The sequence below is a fragment of the Oratosquilla oratoria genome, unplaced genomic scaffold (genome assembly GCF_046742065.1).
Source record: "Oratosquilla oratoria isolate Oo_2021 unplaced genomic scaffold, ASM4674206v1 SCAFFOLD74, whole genome shotgun sequence".
NCBI lineage: Eukaryota > Metazoa > Arthropoda > Malacostraca > Stomatopoda > Squillidae > Oratosquilla > Oratosquilla oratoria.
In genome coordinates, this window is record NW_027467738.1 from 5,267 (window position 1) to 17,293 (window position 12,027).

The 12,027-nt window shown below is 51.1% G+C and overlaps 1 protein-coding gene across 1 annotated transcript; it reads right to left on the reverse strand.

Annotated features, from left to right (window-relative positions):
- Window positions 1-2,545: 2,545 nt before the first annotated feature.
- On the reverse strand, window positions 2,546-8,830 carry LOC143023972 (uncharacterized). Its single transcript, XM_076182656.1, has 3 exons — window positions 5,075-8,830; window positions 4,362-4,903; window positions 2,546-3,664 (listed from the first exon to the last, which is right to left on the reverse strand). The coding sequence occupies exons 1-3, from the start codon at window positions 8,706-8,708 to the stop codon at window positions 2,546-2,548; spliced, it is 5,295 nt and encodes a 1,764-aa protein (XP_076038771.1). The 5' UTR covers window positions 8,709-8,830.
- Window positions 8,831-12,027: the final 3,197 nt, after the last annotated feature.

The following is a 12,027-nucleotide window of genomic DNA, read 5'->3' on the forward strand; positions in this document are numbered from 1 at the left end:
TGGGTCGGCACCCAACAAGTGGTGCAAGGCATTTTTCAGGCCACTGGACATGGGCACATTCTTGGCGTCGCGCAACACACTATACGTGTCCGATCCTATAACGTTCGCAACGACTGTCGCCCTACCTCCCGTGACAAGTTTGTTCACGTTCGCGTTTACACTACACAACGTTTCCATTCTCGTCGTTTCTACCAAATGTCGTTTTCGCAATTGGTCGCCTCTGCACACTCTCGAACCAACCGCGTACCTGCCAAGCTCGGTGTCTTCCGTTTCCAACTCTTCGATGGCTCTTGATAGACGTCGCCTCACGCGTCGTTTACAACCAGCCGCAATTCTCTCTTCCCCAATTTTTACGGCAGCTGGATCGTAGACCCTTATTCCAGAATAACACCCCGACGAAGCGACCTCTCTTACCATTTCCATCACCGCACTGCGAACTGCGCTTGTAGAAAAAACCTCCCCGTGACCGACGCTATACCCGATGTTGAACGCGGGGTCGGGATCGACGATACATTGTTTCTTTTTCGACAATATTTCGGATGTGCTAGGAACAAGGTTAGGAATTGTTCCCGACGATCCATAATATGACGGATCGATATCCGACGCCACCCCCACAGCTGCGTCGAGTACCGTTTGTTTGGACGGTTTGGTGTACGGGTGCGCTTGGAAAAAAACATGAGTGTACAAGTACCATTCCAATGGCGGGATACCGTACGTTTGTATAATGCGATGAGCTTCAGGTCGAGACAATTTAATGTTTCGATTCGTAAAATAAAATAGAAAACCAAATAGCAATTTTGATATCACATCAATGTCGAACGCGCCACATTCTCCGAGTACCGTGCATTTGCCCACCTTGAATACGAGAACCGTCTTGACCCTAAACAATCCCGCGGGCGGCGTTGTTTCAAACTCAGCCGCTATCCGCGTGTAATAACGGCCGAGCGTCTCGTGTTTCTTCAACGGTCGTGAAGGTACCCTAATCTTGAAAAACATGCCGGGAAAGGTGTCGGGGTTAAAAGTGAAGGCGATGCAATGCCGGACAAAAAAGTCCCTGACGTTGTTCAAGTTGATCGCGAACCAATTTAGCGTGTAGACGGTATTCACGATTGAAACCCGTTCAATTTTCACGGGGTAGTCGAGGGTATCGGCGATAGAGGAGACGGTTTTTGTCACGCATAGCCGTATAAGACGCGAATCTTGTAAACCTACGACAATGATGGTGCCAGATGCGAATACGAGAATACTGTAGAATGAGTGTCGGCATTTGAGTGCTATAAATTGTTTCTGACTCGTTTCTCTTTCCGAGAGTAAAATCCGCGCACGGTCTAGCACGTTCCCCGTGTTGCCTCCAAAATCCAATGTTATTGATAAACAGTTGTTATCCGTCGAATACGGCATTCGCGCGACCGCTCCAAATATGGGATGCACTCCCATGGTCTGCACAGAGTTTGTGTGGATCCGGATCCCACATGGGTGTGTACTGATCTCGATCGGGAAAACGCCGTGGTTGTTGGTATTTTTCAGTTCGGAACCTCGGCCTATATCCCAAAATGGACGCCGTAGCGATTGAATTGAACCACCTCTACGGAATGATAAATGACTCTATTGTACAGTCGGCAAGCTGTTCGCATTGTGGAAAATGTAAACCCGTTGACTTGTGTGCGATGGTTTTGGAAGCGGCAGTTATTGCATTCCTAGCAGGCGCCGGGGCCGTCGAAGGGCACCAACTCAATTCCGATGCATCACGCCTACAAAAACAAGGTTTCACGTCGGCCAAACTAGCATATGGGAGCCATCTCAACGTTATTTTTGGTGATAAAAAAGTGCAGATTCCAGTAGCCTCCCTACAAACAGATTGGTTTCGATATCTCTCCACCACACCCATTTGCGATACGAAAAGTGAAATTGTTCCACCCCCGGTCGATTGCACCTGCTTTGGAAAAATTAACTAGTGAGCTGTCGGGGAATTGAAAAAACGGGGTTCCGATATACGGTCAATATTTGTCACGACCGATAGGTATCGGAACCATGGAAAAATATAATTCCGACGTGGAAAGACCCATTGTTCGGTTGTTAACTAGATTTTTGTAATATTTCTCTTCTTTTTTGTGAAACCTCGGGGGACATCTCATATCTAATGATGTCCAGTTTTGTCGAAGAGGACAAATGTGGTAGAATTTTGTTATTGATCGCCATTCGTTTTTCTTTTGTACCCGTTTGGATTTCGTTAAGCTTGAGGAATTTGGCCACATCGAGTGTCGGGTTCATTCTTGTGTCTAGATAGTATGAAGTTCGTGCAATTACATATCCCAGCACGTAGGTGAATAAGAAAAATGTAAGCAAACAACCAATAAAGCCCATTTTTCTTTGTTTTGTTTTTAATAAAAATCTTGAGCAAACAAATGTTTATCTATTAGGATTTCCGAATCCGCACGAATCTGTCGGGGGATTGCAAAAACAGAGTTCCGACACACGGTTAATATTTGTCACGACCAATATGTATCGGTACCAACAAAAAACAGAGTTCCGATGAGAAAATAAACTATGAACTCGCTGTTGTTGCTGCTGCAGACTTTATGGCCGCGGTTTGGGCCATATCTCTCTCCTTGACAAATGTACGGGAAGGGTCGATGCCTGCAATTTCGTTTTCTAACATGAGACGGTCGACGGCAGCTTTACTCGGGACAAGGTTCGAACCCAAAGGAGGTTCGGGGGCAAGGCTCGAACCCAGAGGATCCGCAGCCGGGGGTGGTAAGGCGCGTCGTCTTTTTCCAATGGGTGTAGTCGGACTCATCGCCACCCGTTTTATTGGAGGTTTGCGAGCGGCGACAAATTCGGGCGGCAGTGTCTTTTTCGGCTTTGGTGGTTGGGCCAGCGCCACCAACCCCACAGCCTCCATGAACGGATGGATGAGGGGACTCGTACCATGCCCGGCTCCTCCACAGCACCTACACCGAGTATTTCCCGTGCGTCGTTTGTTACCGACTGCTTCGTTCGCCTTGGCTGTGGCCTCCGACGCAGTTTTGATCGCTATGTATATGCCAATCACACATTCCGCCGTTGTGTAAAAAGCGAGTTCGTTTCCTTCCCCCTTTTCAAGGGTCGCCGGGCCCCATTGTTGAATGTGTTGCAACAAACTCAACAATACACTCTTGAGAAACGAGTGCAACACTGTCATGTGGCTAGAAACCGCCTTCAGAATCTCACTCGTTGGGTCGAATCCGAACAAGACCTGATCGTCTAAGGTAACCAACGCGTCATCCAAAGGTACGTGAGACTGGACGTGGCGATGTAAAAAATCAACCAGTCTACTCTTGTCCAGGCGTAAGCGACCGGGCGCGTCACCAGCTTCCACGCGTAAAACACCATCAACCAATTTCCCAGTAACGAGTCCCGTGCCGGATTCTTTTGTCGTTTCTACCACTACGGAGAGTTGGGGGAATGTGGACACGCGTTCGTTCGTGCGTGGGTCGATTAACACGTTTTCTGCCGTAATCGTCCCACGCTCACCCTCTGCATATTTGTTCTCGATTTTACGCGTTACGTTATCGCCAAAGATACTACTAGTCGACGATTCAACTTCTTCTTGGTTTGAAAGAAAAATGCGGCCATGCGATCCGCCTAATATCTTTTCGACATCTAGTGTCGATCGTTTCTCACCCTGCAAAAGGTTTTTTATGAACGTCGATGTCATCTTTACCCGTATTTATTTTTTGCAACGTTTGCCAAAAAAAATTTAAAACGTGAATTGACTTTAGCTGTTCCGTCAGAGGTATTCCTTGTTGTTCATGGACCTCCATAGCGGATGAGTTGATTTTCTTGCCCGATTTCAGAAATTGTTTCTCTAACGAGTCAAAAGAAAACCCATCATTAATTCTTCTTTTCCATTTGTTGCCATTATAGACAAGCACACCACCCGTCCGGGGGTACACGCTTATTGTGCCGTCCACACAAGTGGCTCTCAAATTCATTTCATCAAATCTGAGAATACCATTCTTGTTGTCCGTGGCGATAATTTGCAAACTCGGTTCAGGCAATAGTAACAATGGCATTCTGTTTAAAACTTTATACAATTTGTCCATAACTTTGTTGTGAAAATGCGCCATTTAGCACTAGTAATGTCTTTTATTTTTGTTTCTTTTTGATATTTTTTTTTATTACTGTGACCGCTCCGACTTCGCGCCCAATTTGCCTAAATGATACACTCTATAACGTTTGTTGGGTAAAAATGAGTAGCTGATTTTGTATTTTTTGGAATTCATGTTTTCACTGAAGAGGTGTTCATCATTTAATTTAAGGCATATTTGATAGATTGTGTATATCAAATTATTAATAAACTCTGATTTCGTCCAATCTACATCTGTAATTGACCCTGCTGGTCCTCGAGGCCCTTGCGGCCCCTGCGGACCTTGCGGCCCCTTCGGTCCCGTGAAACCTCGCGACCCCCTCAGGCCAGGTTCGCCGATGGGACCCGTTTTCCCTGGTGGTCCCCTGGATCCCTTTTCCCCTCTGGAACCTCGTAGCCCCTCAAATCCTTGTGGTCCCCTGAGACCTCGTGGTCCCGCAGGACCGGTCATGCCAGCGGGACCCGTTTGTCCAACTCCTGTTTCTCCTCTTGGCCCTTGTGGTCCCCTGAGACCTTTTGGTCCCGCCGGACCGGTTATGCCAGTGGTACCCGTTCGCCCAACTTCTCCTTTTGTTCCTGTTTCTCCTCTTGGCCCTTGTGGTCCCCTGAGACCTCGTGGTCCCGCAGGACCGGTTATGCCAGCGGTACCCGTTCGCCCAATTTTTCCTTTTGCTCCTGTTTCTCCTCTTGGCCCTTGCTGTCCCCTGAGGCCTCGTGGTCCCGCCGGACCGGTCATGCCAACGGGACCCGATTGTCCAACTTCTCCTTTTGTTCCTGTTTCTCCCTCTGGTCCTTGTGGTCCCCTGAGACCTCGTGGTCCCGCCGGGCCAGCGGTACCCGATTGTCCCATTTGCCCCTCGGGTCCTGCTGGGCCCGATTCCCCCACTTCTCCTTTAGGTCCCCTGAGACCTCGTGGTCCCGCCGGGCCAATTATGCCAGCGAGACCCGTTTGTCCCACTTCTCCTTTTGCTCCTGTTTCTCCCTTTGTCCCTTGCGGGCCCCTGAGACCTCGTGGTCCCGCCGGGCCAATTATGCCAGCGAGACCCGTTTGTCCCACTTCTCCTTTTGCTCCTGTTTCTCCCTTTGTCCCTTGCGGGCCCCTGAGACCTCGTGGTCCCGCCGGGCCAATTATGCCAGCGAGACCCGTTTGTCCCACTTCTCCTTTTGCTCCTGTTTCTCCCTTTGTCCCTTGCGGGCCCCTGAGACCTCGTGGTCCCGCCGGGCCAATTATGCCAGCGAGACCCGTTTGTCCCACTTCTCCTTTTGCTCCTGTTTCTCCCTTTGTCCCTTGCGGGCCCCTGAGACCTCGTGGTCCCGCCGGGCCAATTATGCCAGCGAGACCCGTTTGACCAACTTCTCCTTTTGCTCCTGTTTCTCCCTTTGTACCTTGCGGGCCCCTGAGACCTCGTGGTCCCGCCGGGCCAGTTATGCCAGCAGTACCCGATTGCCCCATTTTTCCTTCAAGTCCTGCTGGGCCCGATTCCCCCACTTCTCCTTTAGGTCCTTGTGGTCCCCTGAGACCTCGTGGTCCCGCCGGACCGGTTAAACCAGCGGGACCCGAATGTCCCACTTCTCCCTTTGCTCCTGTTTCTCCATTTGGCCCTTGCGGTCCCCTGAGACCTCGTGGTCCCGCCGGACCGGTTATACCAGCGGGACCCGTTTGTCCCACTTCTCCTTTTGCTCCCGGTTGTCCAGCTTCTCCCTTTGATCCTTGCAGTCCTACGAATCCTTGCAGACCTGTTTCTCCCACTTCTCCCTTTGGCCCTTGCGGTCCCCTGAGACCTCGTGGTCCCACCGGGCCGGTTATGCCAGCGGGACCCGGTTGTCCCATTTTTCCTTCAGGTCCTGCTGGGCCCGATCCCCCCACTTCTCCTTCAGGTCCTTGTGGTCCCCTGAGACCTCGTGGTCCTGCCGGACCGGTTATGCCAGCGGGACCCGTTTGTCCCATTTTTCCTTCAGGTCCTGCTGGGCCCGATCCCCCCACTTCTCCTTCAGGTCCTTGTGGTCCCCTGAGACCTCGTGGTCCTGCCGGACCGGTTATGCCAGCGGGACCCGTTTGTTGTGGTCCCCTGAGACCTCGTGGTCCCGCCGGACCGGTTATGCCAGCGGGACCCGTTTGTCCCATTTTTCCTTCAGGTCCTGCTGGGCCCGATCCCCCCACTTCTCCTTCAGGTCCTTGTGGTCCCCTGAGACCTCGTGGTCCTGCCGGACCGGTTATGCCAGCGGGACCCGTTTGTCCCATTTCTCCTTTTGCTCCTGTTTCTCCCACTTCTCCTTTTGGCCCTTTTGGTCCCCTGAGACCTCGTGGTCCCGCCGGACCGGTTATGCCAGCGGGACCTGTTTCTCCCACTTCTCCTTTTGGCCCTTTTGGTCCCCTGAGACCTCGTGGTCCCGCCGGACCGGTTATGCCAGCGGGACCCGTTTGTCCCACTTCTCCTTTTGCTCCCGGTTGTCCAGATTCTCCCTTTGATCCTTGCAGTCCTACGAATCCTTGCGGACCTGATTCTCCCACTTCTCCTTTTGGCCCTTTTGGTCCCCTGAGACCTCGTGGTCCCGCCGGACCGGTTATGCCAGCGGGACCCGATTGTCCCATTTTTCCTTCAGGTCCTGCTGGGCCCGATTCCCCCATTTCTCCTTTAGGTCCTTGCGGTCCCCTGAGACCTCGTGGTCCCGCCGGACCGGTTATGCCAGAGGGACCCGTTTGTCCAGCTTCTCCCTTTGATCCTTGCAGTCCTACAAATCCTTGCGGACCTGTTTCTCCCACTTCTCCTTTTGGCCCTTGCAGTCCCCTGAGACCTCGTGGTCCCGCCGGACCGGTTATGCCAGCGGGACCCGGTTGTCCCATTTTTCCTTCAGGTCCTGCTGGGCCCGATCCCCCCACTTCTCCTTCAGGTCCTTGTGGTCCCCTGAGACCTCGTGGTCCTGCCGGACCGGTTATGCCAGCGGGACCCGTTTGTCCCACTTCTCCTTTTGCTCCCGGTTGTCCAGATTCTCCCTGTGATCCTTGCAGTCCTACGAATCCTTGCGGACCTGTTTCTCCCACTTCTCCCTTTGGCCCTTGCGGTCCCCTGAGACCTCGTGGACCCGTTTGTCCAGCTTCTCCCTTTGATCCTTGCAGCCCTACGAATCCTTGCGGACCTGTTTCGCCCACTTCTCCTTTTGGCCCGTGCGGTCCCCTGAGACCTCGTGGTCCCGCCGTTCCAGTTATGCCAGCGGTACCCGATTGTCCCATTTTTCCTTCAGGTCCTGCTGGGCCCGATCCCCCCATTTCTCCTTTAGGTCCTTGCGGGCCCCTGAGACCTCGTGGTCCCGCCGGGCCAGTTATGCCAGCGGGACCCGATTGTCCCATTTTTCCTTCAGGTCCTGCTGGGCCCGATTCCCCCACTTCTCCTTTAGGCCCTTGCTGTCCCCTGAGACCTCGTGGTCCCGCCGGACCGGTTATGCCAGCGGGACCCGCCTCTCCTTTTACTCCCGGTTGTCCAGATTCTCCCTTTGATCCTTGAAGTCCTACGAATCCTTGCGGACCTGTTTCTCCCACTTCTCCCTTTGGCCCTTGCGGTCCCCTGAGACCTCGTGGTCCCGCCGGACCGGTTATGCCAGCGGGACCCGTTTGTCCAGCTTCTCCTTTTGCTCCCGTTGGACCCGGTTGTCCAGCTTCTCCCTTTGATCCTTGCGGACCCGTTTCTCCCGCTTCGCCTTTTTGCCCTTGCGGTCCCCTGAGACCTCGTGGTCCCGCCGGACCGGTTAAACCAGCGGTACCCGATTGTCCCATTTGTCCTTCAGGTCCTGCTGGGCCCGTTTCTCCCACTTCTCCTTTTGGCCCTTGTGGTCCCCTGAGACCTCGTGATCCCGCCGAACCGGTTAAACCAGCGGGACCCATGTGTCCAGCTTCTCCTTTTGATCCTTGTAATCCTTGCAGACCTGTTTCCCCCAATTCTCCTTTTGGCCCTTGTGGTCCCCTGAGACCTCGTGATCCCGCCGAACCGGTTAAACCAGCGGGACCCATGTGTCCAGCTTCTCCTTTTGATCCTTGTAATCCTTGCAGACCTGTTTTCCCCAATTCTCCTTTAGGTCCTTTTGGTCCCCTGAGACCTCGTGGTCCCGCCGAACCGGTTATGCTTATGCCAGCGGTACCCGATTGTCCCATTTTTCCCTCAGGTCCTGCTGGGCCCGATTCCCCCACTTCTCCTTTAGGCCCTTGCGGTCCCCTGAGACCTCGTGGTCCCGCCGGACCGGTTAAACCAGCGGAACCCGATTGTCCAACTTCTCCTTTTGTTCCTGTTTCTCCCTTTGTCCCTTGCGGGCCCCTGAGACCTCGTGGTCCCGCCGGGCCGGTCATGCCAGAGGGACCCGGTTGTCCCATTTTTCCCTCAGGTCCTGCTGGGCCCGATTCCCCCACTTCTCCTTTAGGTCCTTGCGGTCCCCTGAGACCTCGTGGTCCCGCCGGACCGGTTATGCCAGCGGGACCCGATTGTCCAACTTCTCCTTTTGCTCCTGTTTCTCCCTTTGGCCCTTGTGGTCCCCTGAGACCTCGTGGTCCCGCCGGACCGGTTATACCAGCGGGACCCGATTGTCCCATTTTTCCCTCAGGTCCTGCTGGGCCCGATTCCCCCACTTCTCCTTTAGGTCCTTGCGGCCCCCTGAGACCTCGTGTTCCGGTTATGCCAGCGGGACCCGTTTGTCCAACTTCTCCTTTCGCTCCTGTTTCTCCTTTTGACCCTTCTTCTCCCGTGATTCCTTGCGGGCCCGTCTCACCGGCGGGACCCGTTTCTCCTTTCGGTCCTTGTAGCCCATCATTTCCTTTAGGTCCCGGTGGTCCCCTGAGTCCTCGTGGACCTACCGCACCTTTTAATTTTTTTGTTAGTAATATTGGGTCAATATCTTCGTCAAGTGTTCTTTTCTTCTCTTTTTTCTTAGACTCGTTCATAAACACATAAGTAACCACAAATATACAAACAAAAACATTGACAACTGTGACAAAGGACATTTGTATTGTTGAACTTGCATAATATTATGAACATATTTTTAAAATAAAAAATAGATAAATAGGATCTAACTGAAATGGATATTACTGAAGAATTTCATGATAGCACCTCCAATATGGTCAACGAAGATGTGACCATTAATAATGAAAACGCACCCATTGGTGAAAACGAAGCAATAGCATCCGCTGGTGAAAACGAAACATCAGCAGCACCCGCTTCCGATATAGCAAAAGTACAAAACATGTACGAAAGAAATGTGGCCGCCACCACAAACATGACCGCTTGGTTAAGCAATTTACCAGATAAGTTTCGCTGCTTTCTTCCAATTTCCACAGAAGTGACGAGTGACGACAAGAATCTATCACCTATAGACTCGCACGTGTACAGTTATGTTAATGATAACGAGCCCCGCATTTTTGTGCCGTCTTTAAGAGCGGCATCCGAGATAATGGATGCCATTGCACGGTTTCAGATAAAACTTTACTCGATTATTGTCAATTGTCGATTGTCTGCCGTTATGGTATCAAACAGTAAAGAATATGGGGGGTGGCGAGTAAAGGAGTCGATGATCAAAAAAGCAGTGGGTAATACACGTAATGTTACCAAAGCGATGAACGATTTGGAAAACCTGAAAAGGGGTTGTGTGGACGCCTTTGTGCGAGCAGTGACTGTGGAGAGATCTCCAATCAATACATGTTTTAGCGCTTGGGCTGCAGGGTTTGTGGGTTCTATGCAAATGTCCATACGTCGAATGGTGGATAAGTATGGAAGTGCATCAAAGTACACTGCGGCGGGCATGCATCTGTCGAGTTCCGACAAACAATCGAGGAGTGTGTTTATAAAATCAATAAATGACAGACTAGGAAAACTAAAACTAGATACAGCCACAACCAAATTTAATGATATACTGGCACAGCGTTTACAAAATTTCATTACTGAAGCAAATAAACCACAAGATATTACAAGTCCCTATCGCAACACTCTTCGCCAAACTAGATACAGTCCATGTGACACGGACCCTTCGGTTAGTTTAGGAATGCTCACTCCACGCGAATCCATTCCGAATATAGTGTCTAATGATAGGCGGCTCCGTAGACCCAAAGAAGAGTACGAGAGTGATGAGCAAGTAGCCCGAACGGCACGCGCCGTCGCCCCGAAGAAGAGACCAATCCTTTCCGAGAAAGATGTGGCCCAAACCTTGGCCGGGACCACAGTTCGCGTAATTGGCAGTCACGAGTGGTCCATGCACATTACACAGCTTTTTACCCAAGCTTTCCTCGAATCCATCACGACTCTTCTATCTCAGTCGTTTGAAATTTCCGATCCCTTCTCACCTGCCGGATTTGATAGCCTGGGCGAAAAGATAGTTGAGACAAAACCATCGTTGACGTCTCGACGAATTAAAACGAATGCAAGTATACTGGTAGACAATCATCTTTTTGGGGTGGGTAATTTCTATATCAATTTTGTTGTGGCACCAGACGATGATATCGTTAATGGCAAACGCGTGTCTCTCAATATACCGGTTCTCGCCGCAGTGACGACCGACGCTGATGTTACCAAAGTACACTTAACCGACCGTTTACTAGTAAACAATCTTCAAATTGAAAAGGCTTTGAGCGCCACTGATAACAACACACGGTTAACTGGTTGCGCCGCAGTTATCTATTCCAATAATACAACAACAACAACAACAACAACTCTATTCGAGTCGCTTGCAGTGGACTGGTTCCATACTGTGGCATCGCTAGGTGCTACGGGAAAGATAGGGGCGGCAGTGGCCGCCGGTGTATTGACCGCTCTTGGCCCATCGTCCAAATTATTGGTCGACAAGGACGGCGTCGAAATTGATCGTCGTCACAAAACAACTGGCAGTACGGTTCGTCATTCTATGGCTCTCCTTTCCTCTGTGGATCAATCTCTATCGGCTTGGGGTCATAGCGGACATAACGATAGTCTCGCAAATTTCTGGTCCCAATCGGCTGCAGTCCGATCTTTGGCGGACCAATCGGTCGTAGCGGGAAAGCTTGTCATCAAACCTGCATCTGTCGAGAACGCAGAACGTACTATGCGACGTAAACTGCTATCGGGACTTGTATCTGCCAATTCTTTTGATCCACTATTTTTATCCGCAAACGTATCGTCCGACAACAAGAACCACTTGCATTTGTTGGCACGTCTTCCCAAAGTCATGAGCGATGTTTTTAACATTAAAGGATTTAGGGATGTGTTGGAGCGGTTTAGATTGCCCCTGGTACGTAAAGACAAGAAGAACATGCGAGCACTCGAATATCTCATGTCGGCCTTGGGTAACATGACTTTGCAGTCGGTAGTGAATGCCATGGGTGATTCTCCCATGGTGGTGGAGGAAACGCGCATGAAAGCTTTGGCTAGAATGTCAGACTACCAAAGGAATCGGGCGCTCCATTTGGAGACGGGACAATCGAGCAACGTAGTCATACCAACCTCGACGAGAGTAATTAGCGCCGGGACTGGGTTCGGAGAGACAAACGATATAATCTTACCCGTAGCAATTTTGAGTCGCCTCATTACAGACAAGATAAAACTCGACAAGCTTTGCGAGTTGTACGTTGGTGGCTCGCGCTTGAATCACAACATTCTCGATCTGGTAAAAGTAATTAGCGGGAGCAAAAACACTTTCTACGATTTGTTCACTCCAGACAATTTGGTTTCTTTTGTTTCGTATTTGTGGTTCACCACTGCCATCGTTTCACTCACCGACACCAACGCCGTTAGGATCATCGATGTCTTTTCGAATAATCTGGGCGCATCCATATACCGCGATTTCATGGCCGTGCGCGAACTGGTCGATCGGTATTATAAGGCCCAAGTTGACTACACCACTGCCGGTATTGTAAAACGTCACCTCGGTGTCCAAACATCAAAACACGA

Bases quoted from the DNA above. Each gene is read 5' to 3' on its own strand.
- LOC143023972 (XM_076182656.1), bottom strand. From the start codon at position 8,708: ATGGGACAATCGGGTCCCGCTGGTATAACCGGTCCGGCGGGACCACGA. The intron at 4,904-5,074 runs GTCTCGCTGGCA...AGGGAGAAACAG, and splicing joins AGGAGAAGTGGGACAAACGG to GAACAAAAGGAGAAGTTGGA. The intron at 3,665-4,361 runs GTAGATTGGACG...AACCTTTTGCAG, and splicing joins CAGCAGGGTCAATTACAGAT to GGTGAGAAACGATCGACACT.